The 26,532-nt window shown below is 45.2% G+C and overlaps 1 protein-coding gene across 3 annotated transcripts in view; it reads right to left on the reverse strand.

Annotated features, from left to right (window-relative positions):
* The window catches only part of INPP5B (inositol polyphosphate-5-phosphatase B), a 59,889-nt gene that overhangs the window by 25,963 nt on the left and 7,394 nt on the right, over positions 1-26,532 (reverse strand). The window contains exons 7-8 of one of the 3 annotated variants that reach the window (XM_066375926.1): positions 24,175-24,310; positions 3,680-3,762 (exon numbers count right to left, since the gene is read on the reverse strand). In XM_066375926.1, the coding sequence (XP_066232023.1) occupies positions 3,680-3,762; positions 24,175-24,310 (219 nt within the window). Of the gene's footprint in view, positions 1-3,679; positions 3,763-23,936; positions 24,039-24,174; positions 24,311-26,532 lie in introns of those variants that run through there. The other 2 variants (XM_066375927.1, XM_066375928.1) reach the window with 2 other exon arrangements.

Genomic DNA, 26,532 nt, shown 5'->3' on the forward strand with positions numbered 1-26,532 from the left:
GAAACATCACTAAAGAATTTTACTCTGAAAACTATTACTAAACATGGACTTTCCAACCATGCATTCACATAACCCAGAAAAAATCATTTTGGAGTTGAAAAGAAAACACAATTATTTAAAACATGAAAATAATTACATTTCAATGCCACCAATGAGTCACCAAGGCCTTTCAATTTTGCCTCCTAAATGCCTCTCAAATCAATATATTCCTATCCCCAATGTCACTATATTAGTCCAGGTTACCAACACCTCCCTGAAATGACTTCAAAACCCTTAACTAGTCTCCCTGCGTCCATTATCACCCCACTCTCTAACCCATTCTGTGGCCAAAAAATTTCTTTGAAAAAGGAATTTTTGTTCATAATCGCTTAAAACCTTTTAAAAGCTTCCCCACTGATTAAACCGAAACCCCTTAATATGGCTGCCAAGTCCTGCCTACCTCTGGCCCCCTACCTCCTTGAATGCCATACTCAAAGTATATTAAAGTTACTGCAGTCATACAGAGATCCTATTAGAAAATGCATCCAGGCCCTGGCTGGTGGTTCAGTGTTAGAACATCGGCCTGGCGTGTGGACATACTGAGCTCAATGCCCGGTCAGGGCACACATGAGAGGCGACCATCTACTTCTCTTCCTCTCCCTCTCCCCCTTCTCTCTTCCCTTCTCACAGCCAGTTGCTCAGTTGATTCAAGTGTCAGCCCTGGGCACTGAGGATAGTTCAGTTGATGTGAGCATCGGCCCCAGACAGGGGTTGCTGGATGGATCTCAGTTGGGGCGAATGTGGGAGTCTGTCTCTCTATCCTCCCTCCTTTCACTTAAAACAAAACAAAACAAACTAACAAAAATACTTCCTTCTTCCTTACTCTGCTATAAATGCCTAATTCCCACCCATCCTGGGGCCTGGGATCAGCAAACTGTTTCTGTAAAGAACCATAGAATAAATGTCCTAGGCTCTGCAGGCCATACAGCCTCGGTCACAACTGTCTAACTCTGCCAGTCTAGTGCAAAAGCAGCCATGGGCATGGCTGTGTTCCAATAAGACTTCATTTGTGGGCCCTGAAGTTGGGATATCATATAATCTCATTTTCACGTCACGTCACAAAATATTCTCTTTTGATTCTTTTCAAACATTTTAAAATGTAAAAACAATTCATTCTTAGTTCACAGGCTATACAAAAGCAGGCAGGCAGGATGGATTTGGACCACAGACTAGTTGGCCAACCCCTGCTATAGGCCACGTCTTAGAAGTCACTTCTAAGAAGCCTCTCTGCGCCCTCCTAGACTGGTCAGATGCCCTGACACCAGTGTTCCCACCATAGCCCTGACTGCTGTGTACTGTAACTGCCTGTCTCCCCGGGGAGACTGTAAGCTTACTGAGGACAGTACGTCTGATTTACTCATCACTGCATCACCACCACCCAGCACGCCACCCAGTACATTATAAGCAGTTCAGTCACTCAACAATTCAATAGGAAACACTGGACAAACACGAGTCTTATGTGCCTCATATAAAGATGTCACATATCTCAGTTTAAGCCTGCAGTGTTCTTTTGGAATATTTCATTGTCTTCAGCATACAACAAAAATATCAGAGGGAGAACTAGACTAGGTTGTTACTAAAATTCTGCGATTCCATGGCTAGTTAATTATTTCTAGAAACCAAATCCCCACTGGATTCCACCTCCTGTTTACTGACTAAGCTCTAAAGCTTAGAGAACCAAAGTATTTGAGTTAGTGAATCACATACGGGGACACCTATTAGAATGGCTGAAATCCAGAAGATGAACAATACCAACTGCGGGCGAGGATGTGGAGTAACAGCAGCTCTCACTCAGAGTGCAGGAATGGAAAAGAGTACCGTCACTCTGCAAGCAGCTTGGCAGCTTCTTACAAAGCTGGACACAGTCTTACCATATGACCCAGCAATCATGTTCCTAGGTATTTAATGATTTAAATACTTATGTCCATAAGTCCATAAAACCTGCACACAAATATTTATAACTTTATTCATAATCAACAAAAGCTTTATTCATAATCATCAAAACCCAGAAGCAACCAAGATGTTTTTTTAACAGGTGACTGGATAACCACAGACTGGTTTCATCCATGTAATAAAATATCATTTAGCAATAAAAAAGAATGAGTTATCAAGCCACAAAAAGACATAAATGGCCCTGGCTAGATAGCTCCGTTGGTTGGAGCAGCAACCCAAGCGTGGAGGTTACTGGTTCGATCCCCCATCAAGGCACATACAGGAGAGGATCGATGTTCCTGTCCCTCTCTTTCCCTCCCTCTCTGGCTAAAATCAGCAAAAAAAATTAAATTAAATTAAAAAGTAGTGGCCCTGGCCGGTTGGCTCAGCGGTAGAGCGTCGGCCTGGTGTGCAGAAGTCCCGGGTTCGATCCCCGGCCAGGGCACACAGGAGAAGCACCCATTTGCTTCTCCACCCCTCCCCCTCTCCTTCCTCTCTGTCTCTCTCTTCCCCTCCCGCAGCCAGGACTCCATTGGAGCAAAGATGGCCCGGGCGCTGGGGATGGCTCCTTGGCCTCTGCCCCAGGCGCTAGAGTGGCTCTGGTCGCAACAGAGCGACGCCCTGGAGGGGCAGAGCATCGCCCCCTGGTGGGCAGAGCGTGGTCCCTGGTGGGTGTGCAGGGTGGATCCCAGTCGGGCGCATGCGGGAGTCTGACTGTCTCTCCCCATTTCCAGCTTCAGAAAAATACAAAAAAATAATAATAATAAAAAATAAAAAGTAGCCTCAAATAAAAAAAAAAGATATGAATGAATATTAAATGTATATCGCTAAGTAAAAGAAGCCAATTTGAAAGGCTACATACCATATGATTTCAATAATGTAACATTCGAATAAGACAAACTATCAAGATGATAAAAATAGCCTGACCTGTGGTGGCGCAGTGGATGAGGCGTCCACTTGGAAGTGCTGAGGTTGCCAGTTCGAAACCCTGGGCTTGCCTGGTCAAGGCACATATGGGAGTTGATGCTTCCAGCTCCTACCCTCATCTCTCTCTGTCTCTCCTCTCTCTCTCTCTGTCTTTCCCTCTCCTCTCTAAAATGAATAAATAAAAAATTTAAAAAAATTAAAAAAAAAAGATAAAAATACTACTCACAAAAATTAGGGGATATTTCAAAATGAATATGAAGCTAAAAATATCCCTGCCTGACCTGCAGTGGCACAGTGGATAAAGCGTCGACCTGGAACACTGAGGTTGCTGGTTCCAAACCCTGGGCTTGCATGGTCAAGGCAAATATGGATGGAAGTTGATGATTCCTGTTCCTCCCCCCTTCTCTCTCTTTCTCTCTCTCTTTCCTTCTTTCTCCTTTCCTCTCTAAAATAAATAAATAAAATCTTTTTTAAAAAAGTTTAAAATATCCCCTAATTTTTGTGAGCAGTATATATCAGTGGTTGCTAGGGGGCAGGAGGAGAGGGGTAAGGATTAAATAAGCGACTTTTTAGGGCAGTGAAACTATTCTGTAAGTAACTGTAATGGTGGATATGTGACATTCTCTGTGGGTTTCAAAACCTAAATGTATGCAAATTTTTAAAAGTCATTTCCCAGGTCAGGGGATCCTGGAATAAAATGCAGAAAATGACAAAAGAAAATAACTATATTGTATATGGATGCAACAAACTCACTGCAGGGGGAAGAAGAAAAAGTGCTTACCTAAGTGACTTTCGGAATGAGTGAAGGCTATAAGACTAGAGGCGGAAGGAACTGCACGTGAGGGCTGTACTCTCGTGATAACGCTGTGGGTTAACAATCTGACACCATTATACAGATGTACTGGAATTGAATAATTAAGTAAATGGATGGTGGATGGTGGGAGCTAGATTTTTCACTGTTGGAGTGGGACCTTCCAGATAAGCAAGGGGAGGAAGCTAGAATGATCCACGTGGTCAAAGATTAGAGTTGAAGATATCAATATGAACTCGTGTTTACCTTAACATAAATACAGATTGTTACACAGAGAAACACACACACATACACTACCTTGCTCTGTCAGCGAGGAGGGCCCAGAAGCAAGAACACACCAGTAGCAACAACGAACAGACTATGCGCAGGTCTCAGTTCCTGATACCATTCTCCAGTATGAGAAACCAGGGCTCCTTACAATATTTATTTTAGGAATGGGGCAAGAAATATAAAAGATGAGCCCAAAGCATTTTGTAGTACCAAAAAATAAGAAAGTGCTCAAAAAAACAAACACAATAAACCCCACAACGATGGAGGTATGTCAAAGGGAACCAGCAGCCAACTGAAAGAGCTCCAGCGGTCACAGCTGGAACAATCTGAACAACAAAATTGAAAAGCAGTATTGGATTATAATGCAAAGTGTAAAATAAATACCCATTGGTCCATACTGATATAAATGAATAAGAATTCCAAATAACATAGGTAAATATTCTGCATTCGAGCCGGCAAAGCCTAATTCCCCACTCCATTATAGTGACATCCTTCCAAAGAGGAAAGTCTGTCTGCAGAGGAGGAAAGGCTAACCGCCGTGGAGAAACCTGGCCAGCACGACCTCACTAGCTGCTCAAGGTTCGCGTCAGCAGAGATGAGTCATGTTGATAGCACGCCCTTGATGTGATGTGATGAGGATGATACTTCACTTCTGGCACCATCCTCCCCAAACCAGTCTAGTCGTGAGAAAAATACCAGAACAAATCCAAATTGAGGGTCATTCTACAAAATGACCAGCATGCCTCAAAACAATCAAGGTTATCAAAAACAAGAAAAGTCTGAGAAAACGTCACAACCTCAAGAAGCCTTAGGAGACATGAAGACTATATATCACCATGGTAACCGTGGTGAGGTCCTAGAACAGAAAAAGGACAGAAGGTAAAAACAAAGGAAGTCTGAATAAAATACGAATTTCAGTTAATAATAATGTATCAATATTAGTTCACTAATTGTGAAAAATGTGCCATAACTAATGTAAGATGGGGAAAGAGAGTGTGGGGTATGACATCTCTGTATTATCATCACAGTTTTTCTGAAAACCTAAAACTGTTTATTTATACACACACACACACACACACACACACACACACACAGTTTGTTTCTTTTTTTAAAGGCATATTGGTGACTAAGTTCAAAACTCTTTGAGGCCCTGGCCAGGTAGCTCACTTGGTTCAAGTGTCATCCTGATACACCAAGGTCCAGGGTTTGATCCCCAGTCAGGAGACATATAAGAATCAACCAGTGAATGCATAATTAAGTGGAACAACAAATCAACATTTCTCTCTCCCTCTCTCCTCTCCCCTCTCCCTTTCTCTCTCTCTCTCTCTAAAATCAATTAAAGAAAAAAAAAAAGATGATTCAGATTTCCTTTTAAAAAAACACACAAAATTCTTTGAAAGGTTTATTTAGTCTCTGCCTCCCCTCCCATTCTCTTCTCAACCCTCTGCAACTGGGCCTCTGTTTCCCATTACAGTAAATTCTTACTTAATGTCAACAGGTTTTAGAAACTGTGCCTTTAAGCAAAATGACATATAAGGAAACCAATTTCACCATCTCCTAATCAATATAAGAGTTAGGCTCCCATGGCATATTTCTGACTGCAAAAACATCATCAAACTTCTAAATAAAGACCAGGCAGCTCAGGGCACAAGGCAGGAACCCACCACGAACAGGACGCCCTTCCTGGGCCACTCACTCCCATCTGACACTCACTCAGTTTAGACACGCAATTCACCACACACCACACACACACACACAACCTTCGGGATGTGGAGGGAAACCCACACAATCATGGGGAGAACACACAAACTCCACACAGACGGCGGCCCTGGCCAGGAATCGGTTTGTTGTTTTTTTTCATCGATGTCAGAATGAAATGATATGATGTTGAAAGAAAAGACAGAATGAAATGATGTTGAAAGAAACGTTATTTGAGGACCTGCTGTACTCCACTCCAACTGCTTGTGTTAAGGTCACTGATAACCTTCAGGTTGCCGAGTCCAGCAGTCAATTCCCCATTTCCAGCTAAGTCCACTTCAACCTCTTTCAAAAGCACTTAATAGACGACTCCTCTCCGCTCTGGTACTTTCTGTAGTCCTTGAAAATGCCTCTTTTTCTCCACCCACCCTACCCCACAGCCCCAGGAGTGACTCCAGGTAAGGCCCTGCGCTACACTCTTTCTCATCTAGGTGATCTCGCTGTTTGAAAAACCAGCTCCCTGCTGATCATTCCCAAATTTACCAAACCTTTCACGTGAGCTCCAGATTCTTACTTTCTGCTCCTGCCCCCCCCTTAGTCTTATTCATCTCAGTAAATGGCACCATCATTCAACCCGCTTTCAAAATTAAAAACTAAGACTCACTGGTGACTCCTCTTCCTCCTCCAGTCACACTCCATCTAATTCATCAGCAACCCAGGCAAGTTCTACCTTCAAAAATATACCTGGAAGTTCTCACCAACACCACCACAGCCACTTCCTAATGCTGCTGAGCTTCCACACTTACACTCCTATTGTTAGTTTTCCAAAACAGCAGCCAGAGTGAACTTGGGAGAAAAAAATTGAAGATCAGATGAAGTTACCTCCCTGCTTAAAACTTTCAAATAGCTTTCCAGGCACTCAGAATAGGATGCAACCCCCGCAGAGGATGGATGGGGTCTTACCTACCCTGGCCTCACCCACTGTGCTCTATGCTGAACGTCACTCCATCTGATTTCGCCACACTTCTTTTTCTTTTTTTTTTTTTTTTTTTTGCTGTCCCTGGAACATGTCAAGCTCAGTCCCAACTCAGGGACTTTGCTCTTGCTGGTCCCTCCGCCTGGAATGCTTTTCCTCCAGATCCCCGCACCACTCACTCCATTTCGTTCAGGCCTCTGATCAAATGTCAGAAGCTCTCTCTCTGACAGCCGATCTAAGCAGGCCCCACCGCCCCACATCACTCAGCCCCTTACTCCAGAGGGTCCTGAACTTTCCTGGTGGTTCACAGCACCCTCACTGTCTAAATAATTTTTTCCCAAGTGCTTTCCGGCCAAAATAAATACGTAACAGTTCATGCCCTGGCCAGATGGCTCAGCTGGTTAGAGCATCATCCCCCTGCCTGACCTGTGGTGGCGCAACAGAAAAAGCGTCAGCCTGGAATGCTGAGGTCGCTGGATCAAAACCCCAGGCTTGCCTGGGCAAGGCACATAGGGAGTTCATGCTTCCTGATCCCCCCCCCTTCTCTCTTTCTCTCTCCTCTCTCTGTAAAATGAATAAATAAAAATTTTTAAGAGCATCATCCCCAAGCACAGAGGTTGCCAGTTCAATCCCCAGTTGGCACACACAGGAACAGACTGATATCCCTGGTTCTTTCTCTCTCCCTTCCTCTCTCATTAAAATCAACAAATTTAAAATAAATAATTTTTTTAAAATATACCTAACAGTTCTGTTTAAATAGTAAGGGTCAAATAAATTACTAAGTATTTAAGCCTTAATAGCTTAGCAGTTTGAAAAACTAAGAGACATAATTAGAAATAACATTTCTATTTCATTTTAAATGACCACACTTACCTACAAATGAGACACGTGTGCCTGTTTGGCACTGCACAACTTCTCAAACCTTGGAAACTGACTGGACGCCACACACACATTTCACATGGATTTTTGCATGGTACTTTTTTTTTTTTTTTTTTTTTTTGGACAGAGACAGAGAGGGAGTGAGAGAGAGGGACTGATAGGACAGACAGGAAGAGAGAGATGAGAAGCATCAATTCTTTATTGCAGCACCTTAGTTGTTCAGTGATTGCTTTCTCATATGTGCCATGACTGGGAGACTACAGCAGAGCAAGTGACTCACTGCTCAATCCAACAACCTTGGGCTCAAGCCAGCGACCTAGGGCTTCAAGCCAGCAACCTTTGGGCTCAAACCAGCAACCATGGGGTCATGTCCATGATCCCATGCTCAAGCTGGTGAGCCCGTGCTCAAGTAGGCAACCTTGGGGTTTCAAACCCGGGTCCTCTGTGTCCCAGTCCAACCCTCTATCCACTACGTCACTGTCTGGTCAGACTTGCGTGGTGTTTATTGACCACAGCAGCAACCAAAACCCAGCTTCACAAAGCTATGATGTCATCAAAAGGAATGCAGCACCATCTAATGTTGAAACTGTGAATAACCTCGAGCTAAATGTGGTCTTCCAAAAGATTTCACACATTTTAAATGTCCTGCCCTAGCCAGTTAGCTCAGTTGGTTAGAGCACCGTTGCAAAACAACAAAATTGCAGGTTTGATCCCTGGTCAGGGCACATACGGGAAGCAGTCAATAAATGAATGCTTCCCTTCTCCCTCACCTCTCTCTCCCTTTCTCTGTCTCTCTAAAAATTAATCAATAAAAAAGTAAGTCCTGGCTGAATAGCTAGGTTGGCTGGAGCATCATCCCTAAGTGCAGAGGTTGCCAGTTCGATTCCCCGTCAGGGCACATACAAGAGCAGCTCAATGTTCCTGTCTCTCTGCCTCTCTCTTTAAAAAATTTTTTACGGCCTGACCTGTGGTGGCGCAGTGGATAAAGCGTCGACCTGGAAATGCTCAGGTCGCCGGTTCGAAACCCTGGGCTTGCCTGGTCAAGGCACATATGGGAGTTGATGCTTCCAGCTCCTTCCCCACTTCTCTCTCTCTGTCTCTCCTCTCTGTCTCTCCCTCTCCTCTCTAAAATGAATAAATAAAAAAAATTTTTTTTTTAATTTTTTTTACTTCAGCAGTTTGTGAACCTGTATTTAAAATTTTCCTCCTAGTACTAACACCATTTGATGTTATATCTTATATATAGCTATTGTTTTATTGGATGCTATTTCCATGAAAATGTAAGCTCTATGAGGCAGGGACTTTGTCTTCTTTCTGCTACTTCCCAGAGACCTGGAATAGCATCTGGTGCACAGCAGGCACTCAATGTGTTAAATGCATACAAGTACCAGGAAACCTAAGTTGAAGTCTAGCTCTACCATTACTTTCCTGTGTAACAAGTTACTTCCTCTCTTTGGGTCTTAGTTTCTTCATCTATAAAGTAGAGACTTTAATATAAATATCTCATGGGGCTTTATAATATGCAATGGCAAACCAAGGTATAAGAGCTCTGTTTCTACACATCAGTGCTTTCTATGGATGTGGGGTTTTTTGTTTTGTTTTTTCTGAGCAGTTCCTACTAACAGCCAGACTGAAAGGACAGTGGTCAGCTTCGTTAGACTGGTAAGTAGGTGGGCGGTGTGCTGACCGGAAAATCGCCTTGCAGACCGGCATCTCGCCCGTGCTCTCACAGTGGGTCTCAGGGCTCAGCCCGGCAAGGACCAGAACGTCTTCATTCCTCACTCTACGTATGGAAACTTTAAGGCATGATTCGGGGATTTCCAGCCACAGGCACTCTTCTCGGAATCTTTTCTCTCCTGAGTCTGGCACGGAAGCTGGCTGTCAGCAGCTCTTCACCAAACTTGCCCCTCTCTGGCCACAGCTTCCTGTCCTTCCTTCTCTCCTGCTTCCCCACTCCCACTTGGCCCTGTTTCCAACCTCAGACCTCCAATCCTTGGTCCCTCAGTCAGAGGCGACCTCTGGGACTTTTCCCTTCTTCCCGTGTCTAGTCACCAAGTCCTAGAAATCCTCCCTCCATAAATATTGTCATGCCTGATACTCTCTTAGGCCCTGGATATTTCTGGAAAACGCACTCCGTGATCTCCCTGCCTCCATTCTCACCTCTTCCGATCCATGACGCCAACACCTACAAGAAGAAAATCCCTCAGTACCTTCCATCACCTCTGGGCTGAAACCCGAACCTGGGAGTACTACTTTACAAGTGAAACCCAGGGGCCCTGGGACTTTGATTAAATTTAGTTTTACATCCTAGCTCTAGAAATCATCTCTCTCTTTCTCTGCCCCTCAGACACCTAGCCTTTCCCCCAGAAAATTAGCAACCCCCTAAGGCAGCAGATGACAGTTGCCCAGACCTGACAATGGGGACCTCTGACAGTCTCAAGATAACATCTTCCTAAATTATACTTCAGTTACTGAGCCTTAAGGTGGAATGACCCCTGGCTACCGTTCTATGAAACCAGACAAAGGGACACCAGGACAGACCTCAGAACTGTCCTTAAGGCCTGAAGGAATGATTCATTGCCCTTACCTCACCTCTGACTGACTAGCTCCCAGCACAATCCCGACCCCCTAACTGACAGTGTTCTGTGACTTTTTTACCCGATGTAATCTGCAATCCACACGCCATCATGGAGTTTGGGCTTTTGAGCATTAGCTTCCTGTTCTCTGGGGTGACACCTTTCATAATAAAAAAAGCCAATATTTCTCCACTGCAATTCTAGATGTTTCATGTTTGGCTCTGCTAATACCAAGTGGAGGAACTCTTTCTATTCTATAACATAAAAGGACCTTTGGAATTAGCCCCAGACCCCCATTCCAGCACCAGCTCCTACCACCTGCTCCCACTTCCTCTCGCACACACCCCCAACACTCCTCACCCACCCCTGATCCTGGGTGTATCCTAACCCATCCCTCAAACCTACCTGCACTTTAACCTCTAACTCATCCTTCAAGACTCAGCTCAGGAAAAAAAAAAAAGACTCAGCTCTGAATCATCTCCTTCAAAAAGCCTTCTCAGGTCCTCTCCTTGGAGTCTCCCATACCCAATGCTTCCCTCTAGCAAAGCATTTATCCCAGTGAACTTGTAACCGTGTCTGTTTAACTATATTTTTAAGGACTTTATTTATTCATTTTAGAGAGGAAAGAGAGAAAGAGAAGGGGGGTGAGGAGCAGGGAGCATCAACTCCCTTATGTGCCTTGACTGGGCAAGCCCAGGGTTTTAAACCTGCGAACCCAGTGTTCCAGGTCGACGCTTTATCCACTGTGCCACCACAGGCCAGGCTGTTTAACTCTTTTTATTTGCCTTACCTCTTTGGCTAACCAAAGACTGATACAAACTAAGCAGTCACAGTCACTAAACACACACTGAACAAACAGCCACAGGCAGAAGCTCAATGCCATTTCCCGGTGCTTTCTTTTTTCTTTTTCTTTTTAAAATAGGTTACCTTCTTTTAATTTTACATTTTTTTACTTTTGATTGATTGATTGTAGAGAAAGAGAAAGAGAAAGGAAGAGGGAAAGAGAGAGAGAGAGAATGACAAACATCAATTTGTTGTCCCACTTATTTATGCATTCTTCGGTTGATTATTGTATATACCCTGATGGGGGGGGGATTGAACCCACAAACTTGATGTATCAAGACGACACTCTAACCAACGGAGTTACCAGGCCAGGGCCTGGGTGCTTTTCTAATGACCACTTTTCACACCTACAATTCAAACCATTTCCCAGTAAGAGCCTACCTACTAGGTCAACCATAGTAACGAGAGCAGCTCTATCTGGAAGTACCAAAGTACAGAAGTGCACCACTTTTCTCGCAAATTCTGAGCACTGTACTGCAGCTTACAGAACCAACCCTTCTCACATGCCTCCCTACATAGACAACGATGACCCCTGGGCTCTTCCCTTGGGGGAATTTTGGGAAGATAACACATTACCTCCGCCATATATCAGACAACACTCCCAGCAGAGTCTGAGCCAACACCCAGTACTATATTTAAAACTTTAATATTTCCACAGACCAATTTATGAGTAACACTTAGTAGGGTAAATAAAGTTTATAAATAGTCTCACGTTAGTCAAGCAAGTCTTACTGCCAAATTGAGCTTGGGCCAAACTTACAAAACGTTTTTTTTCCAGTCTTCAGAGATTTTAGCACTTCCGAACTGCTGACAAGGATTAAAGACAGGAGGGAAGAGCGTGGCCTGTCGAATCTGTATCTGTATGCATCAGAATGACTGGAGGGCATGTCTGTGCACATATGTACCACATACATATATACACATGAGAAAGACTGGCAGAGTATACATCAAATGTCAATAGTAGTCATTTCCCAGTGATAGGAATTATTTTTCTTTTTGCTTAAAGGTACTTTCTAAGTTAGCTAAAACAAAATTTTATATACATATTATATATATATATATATATAATATATATATATATATATATGGCCAGCACTGTTTTCTATATCCAGTTAAACATGTATATATAAAATAGGCTTTGGAGTCTGACTTAGGTCCCATTTCCGGCATATGACCCTCAGCAAGTTAACTAACTTCTCTAAGCTTCTGCTTCTTCAACTGAACAAAGATAACAATTATCTGCCTCATATGTTGCTGCCTTCCTTTCCTATGGTTAATGCAAGAGGATCCCAAGCTGCATGGTCAACCCAGACCTGTTAAAGGCCCACATCTACAAACAAGGATAGGAGAGAAGGCCTCAATTTCAATGTCTTGTAGCCAGGCCTACCCCTGACTCGACGTCTGGGCTTTTACTAAAACATGACATCACATAAGAAAAAAAAGTAATTTCAAACCAAAATCCAATACCCCCTTTCTTTTGAGAATGGCCTGAGAAGCAGCAATATTATTTCTTAATCCAATTGCTCCTTCTGTCTTCTCCTCTTGCTCCATTCCCCGCTGCACACCCCCTAGTTCTGTGAAGGTACTCGAGAGCTCAACAGAATTTTCTGATGATGAAAGTGTTCAATAACAGCACTGCCCGGCTCACACAAAAACAGTAGCCACTGGTCACACTTGAACACTTAAATGTGGCTAGAGAGAATGAGAAGCTGAGTTTATTTACCTAAATTACCTTTACCTGGCTGGGTTGTTCAGTCAGTTAGAGCAGTGGTCCCCAACCTTTTTTGGGCCACAGACCGGTTTAATGTCAGAAAATATTTATATTTTCACAGTCCGGCTTTTAGGGTGGGACGGATATATGTATCACGTGACCGAGACAAGCGTCAAGAGTGAGTCTTAGACAGATGTAACAGAGGGAATCTGGTCATTTTTAAAAAATAAAACATCATTCATACTTAAATATAAATAAAACGGAAATAATGTAAGTTATTTATTCTTTCTCTGCAGACCGGTACCAAATGACCCATGGACCGGTAACGGTCCACGGCCCAGGGGTTGGGGACCACTGAGTTAGAGCACTGTCTCAATACGACGCCAAGGTTACGGGTTCGATCCCCAGTCAGGGAACATACAAGAATCAGCCAATGAGTGCATAAATAAGTGGGACAACAAATCAATGTTTTTCTCTCTCTCTCTCAAATCAATCAATAAAAAAACTTAAGCATGACCTGTGGTAGCACAGTGGATAAAGCATCGACCTGGGACACTAAGGTTGCTAGTTTGAAACCCTAGGCTTGCACGGTCAGGGCACATCTGAGAAGCAACTATGAATTGATGCTTCCCACTTCTCCCTGCCTTTCTCTCTCTCCTCTCTAAAATCAATAAATAAAATCTTTTTAAAATTTTAAAATAAAAATAAATAGCCTCATGTCGCTAGTGGCTACCATCATGGTCAGTACACATTTAGCTTTCATTCTTTATCTTCTTTAAGAATCATCAGCTGGCCATGGCTGGTTGGCTCAGCAGTAGAGCATCGGTCTGGCGTGTGGAAGTCCTGGGTTCAATTCCCGGCCAGGGAACATAAGAGAGGCGCCCATCTGCTTCTCTACCCTTCATCCTCTCCTTTCTATCTCTCTTCCCCTCCTGCAGCCAAGGATCCATGGGAACAAAGTTGGCTCAGACGTTGAGGGTGGCTCCATGGCCTTTACCTCAGGTGCTAGAATGGCTCCAGTCCCAACGGACCAACACCCCAGATGGGCAGAGCATTGCCCCCTGGTGGGTATGCCGGGTGGATCCTGGTCGGGCACACACAGAAGTCAGTCTGTCTGCCTGCCCCCACCCCAATTCTCACTTCGGAAAAATTAAAATAAAAAAAAAAAGAATCATCAGCCACCACAGCCAATTCTAAACAAAGCTGTCCAGCTCTACCTGAGCTCAGTTCCTCCTCTGTCAAGTAGGCATTTCTGCAAGGTGTTCTTTGCACGGGGGTCCATGGTAAAACTCTGCTTTGACACTGGGGCCCTCTACCTGCACTCTCCCTTCTCTCCCTAGCATCATCTTTCTCCCGGTCAGCCAGGTCTCCCATCCTGCCTTTCGCTTACCTCTCCCCTTTGGCCCCCGGGGCCAGTCAGCCATCGGTCTCTCTCCTCTCACAGCTGCCTTGCTCCTGGCCATCCTCCCTCACCTGTTACCCCATCAGTCTCCCAACTAAGAGCTCCTCCCACCTCCCCCTACCCACTTCAGTCTCTGGACTTGGCCAGGTTAAACTGATTTCATCTCTCTCTGCTCTAAATCTTTCAGCATCACACCTCAGCCTGCAGGTTAAGATCCAAACTGACTGAACTGGAATACAAGGCCGTCGGCGGACTGGCCCTGCTCTCTCTGATCAGTCCGCCACCCAAAGACAGCCCAATCTCAACAGCAGGGGTCCCCAAACTACGGCCTGTGGCGGGCCACATGCGGCCCCCTGAGGCCATTTATCCAGAAGGGGCACCTCTTTCATTGGTGGTCAGTGAGAGGAGCATAGTTCCCATTGAAATATTGGTCAGTTTGTTGATTTAAATTTACTTGTTCTTTATTTTAAATATTGTATTTGTTCCCATTTTGTTTTTTTACTTTAAAATAAGATATGTGCAGTGTGCATAGGAATTTGTTCATAGTTTTTTTTATAGTCCGGCCCTCCAACGGTCTGAGGGACAGTGAACTGGCCCCTGTGTAAAAAGTTTGGGGACCCCTGCTCAACAGACTGCTTCCCCATGCATGCCTCCCTCTCTCCTGCCTCCATCTGAGTCTCTCCTGCATTCTGGCCACCTGCCTTTCAACGACCAGCCCCCAACTCCTCTGTCCTCCTTCACAAAGGTCCCTCCAGCCACACCAGTCCTCAGCAGTCATTTGTCTGGATTCTGAAGGCCTTCTAGTCCGCATAACTCTTGAGAGAAATTAAAGTGTTTTGGAGAAAGCCTCAGGCTTTGGAATACAATAGACCTCACTTTTACTGGATCCATCTACTACCTCCCATGACCCCTCAAGCAAATTACTTATTTTGTTTCTTCATTTGTACCACTCAACTTCAGAGAGGCCAAAAGAACAAACACCTGGAATTTAAATGGGTCAAGAGCCTAGGACAATGCCTGGTACACAGCAGATATTCAGCAACTGTGAGTTCTTTACCCTCTGTTCTTTATCCACCTGAATCCCCCACTGCTTTGCTAATAATGACAACCATTTATTGAGCACCCTCTAATAGCTAGCTGTTGTGTTAAGTATTACATGTGTTATTTCTGATTGTTGGACTTGTTTTTCACAAATGAGGTAATTGCAGCCCAGAGCAGTTAGCAGGCATGTCCAAGGACAAAGAGCCCAACCAGTAAATGGCACAACTGACAATAAAACCCAGATGTGCTTCGGAAACACTACAGCCTCCCCCTTTGAAAACATGAGCACATCTTCAGTGAAACTACAAACTCTTGGGGGTAAGTACCATATGAAGAGAAGGGCAGAGTCTGTTTGGATAACAAAGTAGAAAGTACCACCATGGTCTCCACAGGATGTGTGGGTGTGTGGCTGTCATTACTGGGTGGAGACCTTGTCCTACCCTTCCTGAGTTGCTTGCTATTAGACAGGTCTAGGAGGAGAGAGTTCCTTCTATCTTCTCAATCGCTGGCCTTTGCATTCCATTCCCAGCACACTAGAAGAACCTGCGAAATACCTGTGAGCAAAATACCTGACAGTCAAACTGGCAAGAGTAAGTGGGTTGCTTCAATGCTTATCAGTGACACCCTGCTGTGTACACACCACCAGGGAGCCGTCCAATAAGCTCTCTCGGTCCAAGACAGAGCAACACATACCAGCAAGAAACACACCTTAGATTCGCAAAAGATAAACAGATTCAGATCCAGCTAACCAGAATCCAAGTCAGGCTGAATTCAATTTGACAATGATAGTAATATCATCATGAATAATATTAATAGCCAAGTATTGCCTGACCAGGCGGTGGCACAGTAGATAGAACATCGGACCGGGACCCAGAGGACCCAGATTAGAAACCCCAAGGTTGCAGGCTTGAGCACAGGCTCACCAGTTTGAGCGCGAGATCGCTGGCTGGAGTATGGGATCATAGACATGACCCCATGGTCACTGGCTTGAGCTCAAGGTCACTGGCTTGAGTAAGGGGTCACTTGCTCTGCTGTAGCCCCCCAGTCAAGGCACATATGAGAAAGCAATCAATGAACAGCTAAGGTGCCACAGTGAAGAACTGATGCCTAAGGTGCCACTGATGCTTCTCATCTCTCCATTCCTGCCTGTCTGTCCCTATCTATCCCTTTCTCTGTCTCTCTGTCACACACAAAAAGCAAGTATTAATGCTTACTACATGGCAGGCATGGCTTTAATCACTTTACAGATATTTAATTTTTTTTTTTTAGATTTTATTTATTGATTTTAGAGAGAGGTGAGGAGAAGAGAAAGAAGGGTTCACTCATAGTAGTTGCTTCCCATATGTGCCTTGACTGGGCAAGCCCAGGGATTTGAACCAGCATTCCACGTTGACATTTTATCCATTGCACCACCACAGATCAGGCTGTGTGTGTGTGTGTGTGTGTGTGTGTGTGTGTGTGTCCCTTGCTCAGCGACCTTGGGTTCAAGCTGGTGGGCTTTTCCTCAAACCAGATGAGCCCGCACTCAAGCTGGCGACCCCGGGGTCTTGAACCCGGGTCCTCTGCATCCCAGTCCGACACTCTATCCACTGTGCTACCACCTGGTCAGGCTAGGCTATGAATATTTAATCTTCACAGCCACTCCATGAGGTAGGTACTACTATTACCTGCACATTAGAGACTAAGAGATAAACATAGAGAGAGGTTAAGTGACTTGCCAAAAAACACAGAGCTAATAGATGGCCCTGCCAGGATTCAAACCCAAGGAATCTGGGTCAAAAGTCTGTGTTCTTTACCAACAAACCATGTGGACTATCAGAAAAGCATGGAGCTTGGAAAGCATTTTTGGCAGAGGAAATCATTTCAGCACAAAGACAAGGCATTATGGCACATTCAGAAATAAGTACGGGGGACAGGGGGTGAGGGTGTTATATTCAGTGGGACACTTGAATCCATGTTAACAAAATAAATTAAAATTAATTAAAAAAATAATAAGTAGTAAGTAGTATTAATAAGTAGAAAAGCTTTGTTCCAGAAGCGTTTGTTGATACAAAAGAAGAGTTGTAGTGGGGAGGGCTCAAGCATTAATTCATTCTCAACTCCCTCACTGACCAGAGTGGTCACAGGCATGTTCCCTACCCTCTCTGAGCCTCAATCTTTCCATCTGAAAAATGGACATCCTCTTATAGCACTTCTGTGGCACAGTGAGGCACACAACCATCGTAAGGGCTTAATAAATGGTAGCCGTTAATAACAAGTCATAACCGTAATTAATTTTTAATAAAATTTTGTTTTATTTATTAGTAATAAGTTTTTTATTATATATCAGGGCCAAACTGTAAGACTTTGAACGCCATTTAGAATTTGGATTTTATCCTTTTGGCAAAAGGGAGCTAAGTACGTAGCAGATTGTACATAAGGCAGGGAACTCTTTTTTTTTCCCTTAATTAATTTTGAGAGAGAGAGAGAGAAACACTGACTTGTTGTTCCATTATTTATTCCTTCGTCGGTTGATTCTCGTATGTGCCCTGACCTGGGACTGACCGCAACCTTGGCGTATTGGGATGATGCCCGGCTACCCAGCCAGGGGGAAGGCAGGGAACTCTTGAGAGAAGCCCATAACACAGGGCACCCAGCATTAAAAAGAATGAAAAGAACCAATTTTTCCTATCTCAGCCTGGCCACCACCCCAAAGAGTTCTGTTGTTACTTTCTTAAAAGTCAAAGAACCACGTCTTTAGGTACTTTTCTTTCTTTTTCAGTCTTTTTAACATTTCCCGTTCTCTCAAGGCTTAAAAAAAAAGGTACCATAGATTTTGGTATTTAAAATGAGCAGAGACATCTCTAAAAACACATTCTGTGCCCTGCAAACCTCTGAGCCCTGGACTCGTGCTGGAATATGCACCCTATGCAAATCCAACTTAGATTCACAAGGACTGAATATGACCTTTAGCTTTAAAGTTTAAAATTTAGCTTTAAAGGAGGATGAAAATAAATAAATAAATAAATAAAAATAAATAAAAATTAAAAAAAGGACGGCAGTGCAATTACTTTATGGCCACAGGCAGCAGTGGTGACAGGGTATTGGAGAGATGACTTGACTTTTTCCTTCACACTCTCCCTTCACTGGGCTCTCTGTGAACCGCCTGTGGTCTGGTGATAAAGCCAAAAGAGAAGTGGGCAGGAGCAAACCAGGAAGAGGGGAGAGAAGTGCAGAGAGCATGCTCAAAGAGGAAGGGGCAGGAGCTGTGCAGGACAAAAGCACTCCTGGCTATGAACTGTAAAGGTCCCTAAGGTTCAAACAAAGAAGGCAGGCAGATTTTGAGCACCTACTGATGTACAAGGCCTTAGGCTGGCATCTGGGGAGGAGAGAGGATGCAAAATGCTAAGAGCAGCAAGTTCAAGCTTGTTAAAATGTAGCTGAATGAGCAGTCAACAAAGAGATGAAAAGCACAGGGCTTTATCCAGAAATAATAAGCAGTTAAGTGTGAAGTCAGAGGAAATGAAGGTTAGCTGGGGTGGATAAGGCTAGAGAGAGGGGCTAAACCAGGCTGTGCAGGACTTGAACCCCAGGCTGAAGGATCTGAACTTTATTCTGTAGGCAACAGGAAATGATGCAACATTCAAGTTCACATACAACATAGTACGGTATGATAAAAAGTTATGTTCTCAGGAGATCCCTAAGGGAGAAAGACACTTAGGGTAGGAAAACTCATCACTCTACTAGTTCCGGTAAAAGGATAACAACATGAACTACGGGGATTTTTTTTTTTTTAATTTTCAAAAGATTTTAAAATTGCAGATAAAGAATGCACAGAATTTGGTTATTAGATAGACATAGAGCGGAGGGAAGAGTCAAGGATGACCAAGGCTTTTAGTGACTGCATCAACAGAAAAGAAACTAGAGGGAAGGGAGGAGTAAAGCAGAAAATGAATGGAGCCATTTGGAAGAAAACAGCAGAGGACAGGTCCTCCAGAGGGCAGCCAGTCTCTAAACACCTGGAGGTGAGAAGCTGCAATTCCTGAATGTGTTTCCCAAATAAAGCACCCCTAAATAATTCAGCAGTCCTTAAGTGACATGTGACCTAAGAGGCAAACAATCCCTCTCATTTTAGAGATGGAAGAAAGTCAAGAGACATGTCTAATATTGTTTTTATGTTAATTGATTTTTTTCAGAGAGAGAGATAGACGGACAGACAAGAAAGAGAGGGAGGGAGGAGAGATAGGGAGGGAGGAGAGAGATGGAGAAGCATCAACTTGTAGTTGCTTCACTTCAGCTGTTCATTGATTACTTTTCCTATGTGCCTTGATGGGGGCTCAAGCCAGCAACCTTTGGGCTCAAGCCAGTGACCTCTGGGGTCATGCCAGTGACCCTGGGATCATGTTGATGATCTCGCGCTCAAGCCGACGACATTGGGGTTTCAAACCTGGAAACGCTAATCACTGCACCCCCAACTGGTCAGGCTAGAAATATGTCTAATATTATTGTACCGAGGTGCAATAAAGAAATTAAAAATAAAAACATCCAGGCCACTAAGACACACACTTTGTTCAAATCCTCATCACTCATACTCGCTACCTTCGGTTCACATACGCATCACTAGAAGAGCCTACAAATCTGTTATAGCAGAGGAAGCATGCAAGTCAGCTAGCCTGTGTTTCCAACACTGCCTTTCCTCTAAGAAATATTGATGCCTCCCTCTTCCTGAACTTTCCATCCTTGAGGATTTTTCTGTGCAAAGCTCCACTTCTAACTGAACGTTTGTGGGTCACCTCACTTGCTCTGGATTCCTACTGTGGAATTCCAAAACAAACTGTTTTTTGAAGGAAGTCTTCAGGGATTTCTCTAGTTCTAGAAACAAACACAAGATTAAAAGAGACAAAGAGGGAAAATGGAGGGGGGAACAACAAAAGGAGGAAGAAAAGTGAAGCCAGTTCTCTTTTGTTTAAAGAAACAAAGTGATTCAAATTAATTTGCTTAGCTGCCTGCAGCGTCACCACAGGGATGGAGGTGATGGGTGGTGGCTCCACCAGTGGGATAACCATCTAAGAAAATTCATTCCCTCCATGTGAAAGGGATGTTGGTCACAAATACTTTACATATTGAGAGAGACAGAGAGAGATATTGAGACAGACACTGAACAGGCAGTGGCGCAGTGGACAAAGCATCAGACTGGGATGCAGGAGACAGACAGACAGATCCAGGGTCTATTTTCCAACCTTCTTTCTGGCTTCTACCCTGATAATCTAGGTTACCCTTTATGCTACCCTAAGATAAAAATAGCATCCATTTCCTTTCTCAGGCCAGGCAGACTTTAAGCTTTGTTTCCTGGGTCCAGGGGAAAAAATACTCACAGCACATCTCATTCTCAATGTGAGTTACTACAAAGCTGCCTCACGCTGAATCAACCATGGAATAAGAAAACCACTTCAAAAGACCAGAATTTGTTATTACCACCTTGATAAATCAGCCCAGAACTGGCCCGGTGGGACTTCTGAGTAGCTGTTTCCCTCCTAGTGCATAGCTCAGAGTCCTCCAGAACACAGCCCCAGGTCTCTGCATGTGCCCTGGATGAAATGCAGGTGAACATCTTATAAAATGACATGGATATACCAAGCCATATGCAGGATCCCCCAGGGGTTTTCTGGACAAGAGCACTTTCAGTTGCTAGGCAGAAGTAAGGAAGCATTTCTCCTTCTGTCTATCTTTTTTTTTTTTTTTTTTTTTTTTTTTTTGGTATTTTTCTGAAGCTGGAAACGGGGAGGCAGTCAGACAGACTCCCATATGCGCCCGACTGGGATCCACCCAGCATGCCCACTAGGGGGCGATGCTCTACCCATCTGGGGCATCGCTCTGTCGTGACCAGAGACACTCTAGTGCCTGGGGCAGAGGCCAAGGAGCCATCCCCAGCGCCCGGGCCATCTTTGCTCCAATGGAGCCTTGGCTGCGGGAGGGGAAGAGAGAGACAGAGAGGAAGGAGAGGGGGGGGGGTGGAGAAGCAGATGGGCGCTTCTCCTGTTTGCCCTGGCCGGGAATCGAACCCAGACTTCTGCATGCCAGGCCGACGCTCTACCACTGAGCCAACAGGCCAGGGCCAACTCCTTCTAGCTTTTTAAGAAAAGCAACACAAAGAAGAGCAGTTAAATAGGTGAAGAGGCAGGAGCCCTTCCCTACATTAGCTATTTGAGACCAGTGCAAGGTCTTAGCAGCTGAAGGGACCGAGAGAATCAGACGAACAGGCTGCCACTCGGCGGGAAGCATTACAGCTCCCTTCAGCCTCACAACTTAGCTCAAAGACACCAGTCTGAACCTGAAGACATGACTCCAATCTAAAACTAGCTGCATTTCATTGTTCTACCACAGTCCCTACCACACCTGCCCTGAAACCCTAAATTCAGCAGAGACCAAAGAAAGAAATAGACAATTTGGAGAGAAGCATCAAAGTGAGACCTTTTGTTTCTCTACCAAGGCAAAGGTGAGGAGTAAAGACCAGATTACCTAGTCCACACCAAACCTAGTTCTTTCAGGTACCCTTACTCTTGACTCATTCTACAAAGACCACCTCCTGTTGGGCCAACCCTACACTCTCTTACTTCTATTTATGGACTGTTGGATCTCTCTCTGTCAGATTGTCAGCTCCTAGGAGGAGCCCTGTTTCTCCTGATGTGCATGACAAATAGCATTTTTAAGCAGCCTTGGGTTGGTTCTCCAGGCTATTGGGAAATAGACATTTTGATCATATGTTTATAAGAAGAACCAAATCCACCACCGGTTTGTTTCCCTTGGGGCCATCCAGAAGAGGCCCAAAGGGTTCCTTCCACCCATTTTAGAAGATGTGACTCTCTGAGGCCAGAGCAACTCTGGAAACACAGCTAACTCAAACAGAACCAGGAGCTTAGTGCCATTTCTTCCCACTTTTAACATGAGCAATTTAACATGAAGCATAAGGTAACAATCCCCTCCCCTTTACTATAGATATTACAATGAGGACTATGTATTCATTTCAAACCAAAACCTTCATAAAAATTCCTCACCAGCACGTGGCTAGTTTCTGTGTGTGTGTGTGTGTTTTTAAGTAAATGAAAGATGCTGAGATCCCAGTGCCATTTATCACCTGGTGCAGATAACTGGCTTCAGAGTTGTGCTGACTTCTCCCTACTTAGGGAATGAAACACTCTAATAGTGTGCTGATTGAGAAGACAGAACCCACCTCTCTGTTGCCATTGGGCCTGTTCTCTGCTGACTGTCCGGACTCTGGCAGCCTCTTTTGAGGAGCAAGGAGAGAATATTCTTTTTTTTTTTTTTTTTTTTTTTTTTCTGAAGCTGGAAACGGGAGAGACAGTCAGACAGACTCCCGCATGCGCCCGACCGGGATCCACCCCGCACGCCCACCAGGGGCTACGCTCTGCCCACCAGGGGGCGATGCTCTGCCCCTCGGGGCGTCGCTCTGTCGTGACCAGAGCCACTCTAGCACCTGGGGCAGAGGCCAAGGAGCCATCCCCAGCGCCCGGGCCATCTTTGCTCCAATGGAGCCTTGGCTGCGGGAGGGGAAGAGAGAGACAAAGAGGAAGGAGGGGGGGTGGAGAAGCAAATGGGCGCTTCTCCTGTGTGCCCTGGCCGGGAATCGAACCCGGGTCCCCCGCACGCCAGGCCGACGCTCTACCGCTGAGCCAACCGGCCAGGGCCAAGAGAGAATACATTCTTAATCTCAAGTGGTCCCCTCACCACAGAATGTCATAGAAGCTGACGCAACAACTCTCTCAAGATCAGCACTTTGAGTGAGCTGAGACAAACCCATGAAAGATACAAACTATCAGCACCAAGTACTCTGACCACGTCTTGTGGCGGCTGCAGTGAATGAAGGGAAAGCATCAACACTAAGGTCCTCTGCTCACCTCATTTTCTCTCATTTTACAGATTTGTGCAACATGCTATTCCCTCACCCCTCATAGTTTCCAAGCCTTGAAAGAGTCCGTGAAGTGCTGACCCACACTTCACACAGCTACTTGACAGACTCTTCATCTATCTAGCAAATGGCTGAGAAAAGGAGCACAAGTGAGTACTCGTCATGCCAAAGCTCGCGTGTAACTGGAGCCCCATGGGCACACCCAGGAGAAAAAAAACACCGAGGAAAATACAGGTCTGCAGGTCCTCCCAAAACACCAGACTGACCCAAATTTCAGCCCTGGGCCTCTCGCTCTCCAAAAGACAACCTCCTGCTCAACAATTGGCCTTTTGTGCTACATAACATTATCCACCAAGGATTAGATGGAAAAATCCTAGTCCCTTTCACCTGTAACCATTCCTGGTCTCCATTCCCAGGGTGGACTGGGCTCTCCTGCACTCCGGCTCTGTGCACAACCCAATCCATCACAGAGGCTGAGGGCCGACTAGGGCCAGCCAGACCTAATACGCACACCATTCCTCACCCAAAAGAAGATTCCGTCGGGGCGCCTGCACCACCACACAAGCCAAACTCAGGACAGAAGAAAATGACCGCAGGTTAGGGTGTATGAAACTGAGGCTCAGAGAGGGGCAGCGACTGGCCTCAGGTCACACAGCGAGTCAGAAACAGAGCTTTACTACACAACCCTAGCCTCGGGATTCCAGAATATCCCATTGTCACCCGCCTGCCCTCTTCACGCCAAACTAAGAACAATTAACATCCTAGCTCAGAACTCCAGCCCCAGTGCCCCCGCCTCCGCAGGGGCAGAACTTGGTCTTTGCAGCGTGCATCCACCCGCTAAACCGCAGACCCAGCCCACCTGAGGGCCTGCCCGCCGCCGCTCCCGACCCAGAGCCCCAGCCCAGCTTCCCACCGCCCGCCAAACCTGCAGAGTCGCGCTCCCGGGTACCGGCGGTGGCGGACATTTCCCTGCTGCTTCCTCAACCTCTTCATCACACCGCCCTCCCCGCCCCGCCGTGTAGCTCCGAGAGGGTCCGCCCCCTATGCCACCTCCGCCAATCGGCGGCCGGTCACCTCGACAGCCACACACAGCTCTAAACATAGTGGGGCCACCTCCCAACCGACATTTCTCCAATCCCCACAGTCCTTCCCAAGATGGATACCTGCCTCCGCCAATTGTGGCGCACTCGCGCCAGGTGCCTAGGGCCGAATTCCAGTCGCGCGGCGAGGGTTCCGGCTCAGTGCACCTGTATCGGTACAGCCACAGGAACCCAGGGTCCGGGGTTGCAGGGTCCAGTCCTGTCGCAGGAAGAAGGAGGGAATACTGAGTTACGGGCTGGAGAGCCGGCTGCTGCTCTGCGTGATTATACACCGTGAGCAGATCGCTCAACCTCTCCGTAGAGTCTCCAACCCTATTTTGTTTCCCTTATGCACAGAGTGGGTCCAAGATTCAAATGTAATAATAATAAACGTGCAACCAAAAGTGCCCGTCCAAGGTAGACCCGTGCCATTCCTCCAACCTCATGGTAACTGTGTGCCAAGGTCTATGCTTCATAGGTATGTTACCTCCTTAATCTTCACAACAAACTTTAACAGGTAGGGAACTATTATCCCATGGCAACTGAACTCGGAGTGGTGATGTCTAAAGTCACAGAGTGAAAGGCAGAGTGGGAACTCAAACAGATGTCAGTACTAGGGAGTGGATAGGATGCTTTAGCTACCCATAATCTCCATCAGCAACTCGCAAGCCACTCCAAATAAACATAAACTCCCTCATCTCTCTCCCTCCCTGCCTGTCTGTCCCTATCTGTCTCCCTCTCTGTCTGTCTCTGTCACAAAGAAAAAAACAGACAAAAAAACAAAACAACAACAACAAAAAAACAAAAAACACCAGTGTGCTTGCTATGAAATACCCCTTCAAGACAAGTCCTCTGGTATCCCCTTAACCGGATTGTCTTTTCTCCTTCTTAGCAATTCTTGAGTCTCCTCTGTCTCACTCAGATCCAGGTCTGTCTGGCTTCAAAGTATTTGCTGTTACTTCCTATGCTATCCCGCCTGCTTCCCTTATAGCACCACATGAACCTGGCTGAGCAGAGGTGGATTTGCAAGGGCATTATAAATGAGATTTGGGTCCCAGTCCCGATACAGCTTTTAAATTATTTTTTAACATTAAATTCTAATAACCTATACTGGGCCTCATCTGATCCTCATAAAACTCTTGGCGTAGAAGGTAAAGCAAGTTCGTATTTCCATCGTACAAATAATGAAGCCAAGGCTGAAGAAATGCACTATTCACATTCACAACTAGAAAGTGGCAGAGCTGGAATCCAAAATATCTCTGGACTCTGTGGGCTTTGGAGTTAGAACCCGGGGTTCCAAGTCCTATTACTTCAATTGACGATTAACCTTGGGTAAGTTATTTATCTTCTCTATGTCAGTTAATTCATCTCTATAACAGAATATCTATGGTCTTTAGTATTGCTCAAACACTGAACAAGCCTGACCAGGCGGTGGCGCAGTGGATGGAGCGTCAGACTGGGATGCAGAGGACCCAGGTTCGAGACCCCGAGGTCGCCAGCTTGAGCACGGGCACATCTGGTTTGAGCAAGAGCTCACCAGTTTGAGCCCAAGGTCGCTGGCTCGAGCAAGGGGTTACTCAGTCTGCTGAAGGCCTGCGGTCAAGGCACATATGAGAAAGCAATCAATGAACAACTAAGGTCTCGCAACGAAAAACTGATGATAGATGCTTCTCATCTCTCTCTGTTCCTGTCTATCTGTCCCTGTCTATCCCTCTCTCTGACTGTCTCTCTGTCTCTGTAAAATAAATAAATAAAATAAAATAAAACACATTAAAAAAAACACTGAACAGGAGAACATGTTTGTTGTGCGATGTCTAGGTGTCTAGAAAAATGTCTGGCATATAGTAGATGCTTAATTAATGTTAGCTAATTCTTTTCTCTAACTGTGGTCTTGTGACTAAGGTGTTTCTACTCCCTGGTCTTTTTTGCTGCACATTATCCACTGAGGCCTGGGTAGAAAAAGCCTAGTTACTTTCACCTATAATCTTATTCTAGACTTTAGTCCTTTGATCTTTAAAATGCAAGAGTTGGGCTGTCAGCTCTGAGAGTTCCCTCTCACTCAGGATCCCCTAACAACTGCTCGTGAAGTTCAGTTATTACAGTTTCCCTGCTGATTACCCCAGAAGGAAAAGCAGGTAAAAGGATTGACAGTCAGATACCTAAGCCTAAAAGAGAGAAGTCATCCTTGACTCCTCTCCTTCATTCTCACAGCCAGGTACCTCTGTTCATCCATTCAACACATTTATTAAGTGCCTACCTAATGCCAGGCACTGTGTGAGCCTGGGGCTAAAGTGGTGAACACTTTGTACATACCCAGACTCATTGCCCACATGGTACCTTCATTTTCATCTGTTTGATCTCTCCAGTCCGTCTTCTCTTCCCCATCACCATCACCAGGCCCTGGGCCAAAACTCTTATATATTTTTAAGATTTTATTTATTG

The sequence above is a fragment of the Saccopteryx leptura genome, chromosome 3, assembly GCF_036850995.1.
Source record: "Saccopteryx leptura isolate mSacLep1 chromosome 3, mSacLep1_pri_phased_curated, whole genome shotgun sequence".
Lineage (NCBI taxonomy): Eukaryota > Metazoa > Chordata > Mammalia > Chiroptera > Emballonuridae > Saccopteryx > Saccopteryx leptura.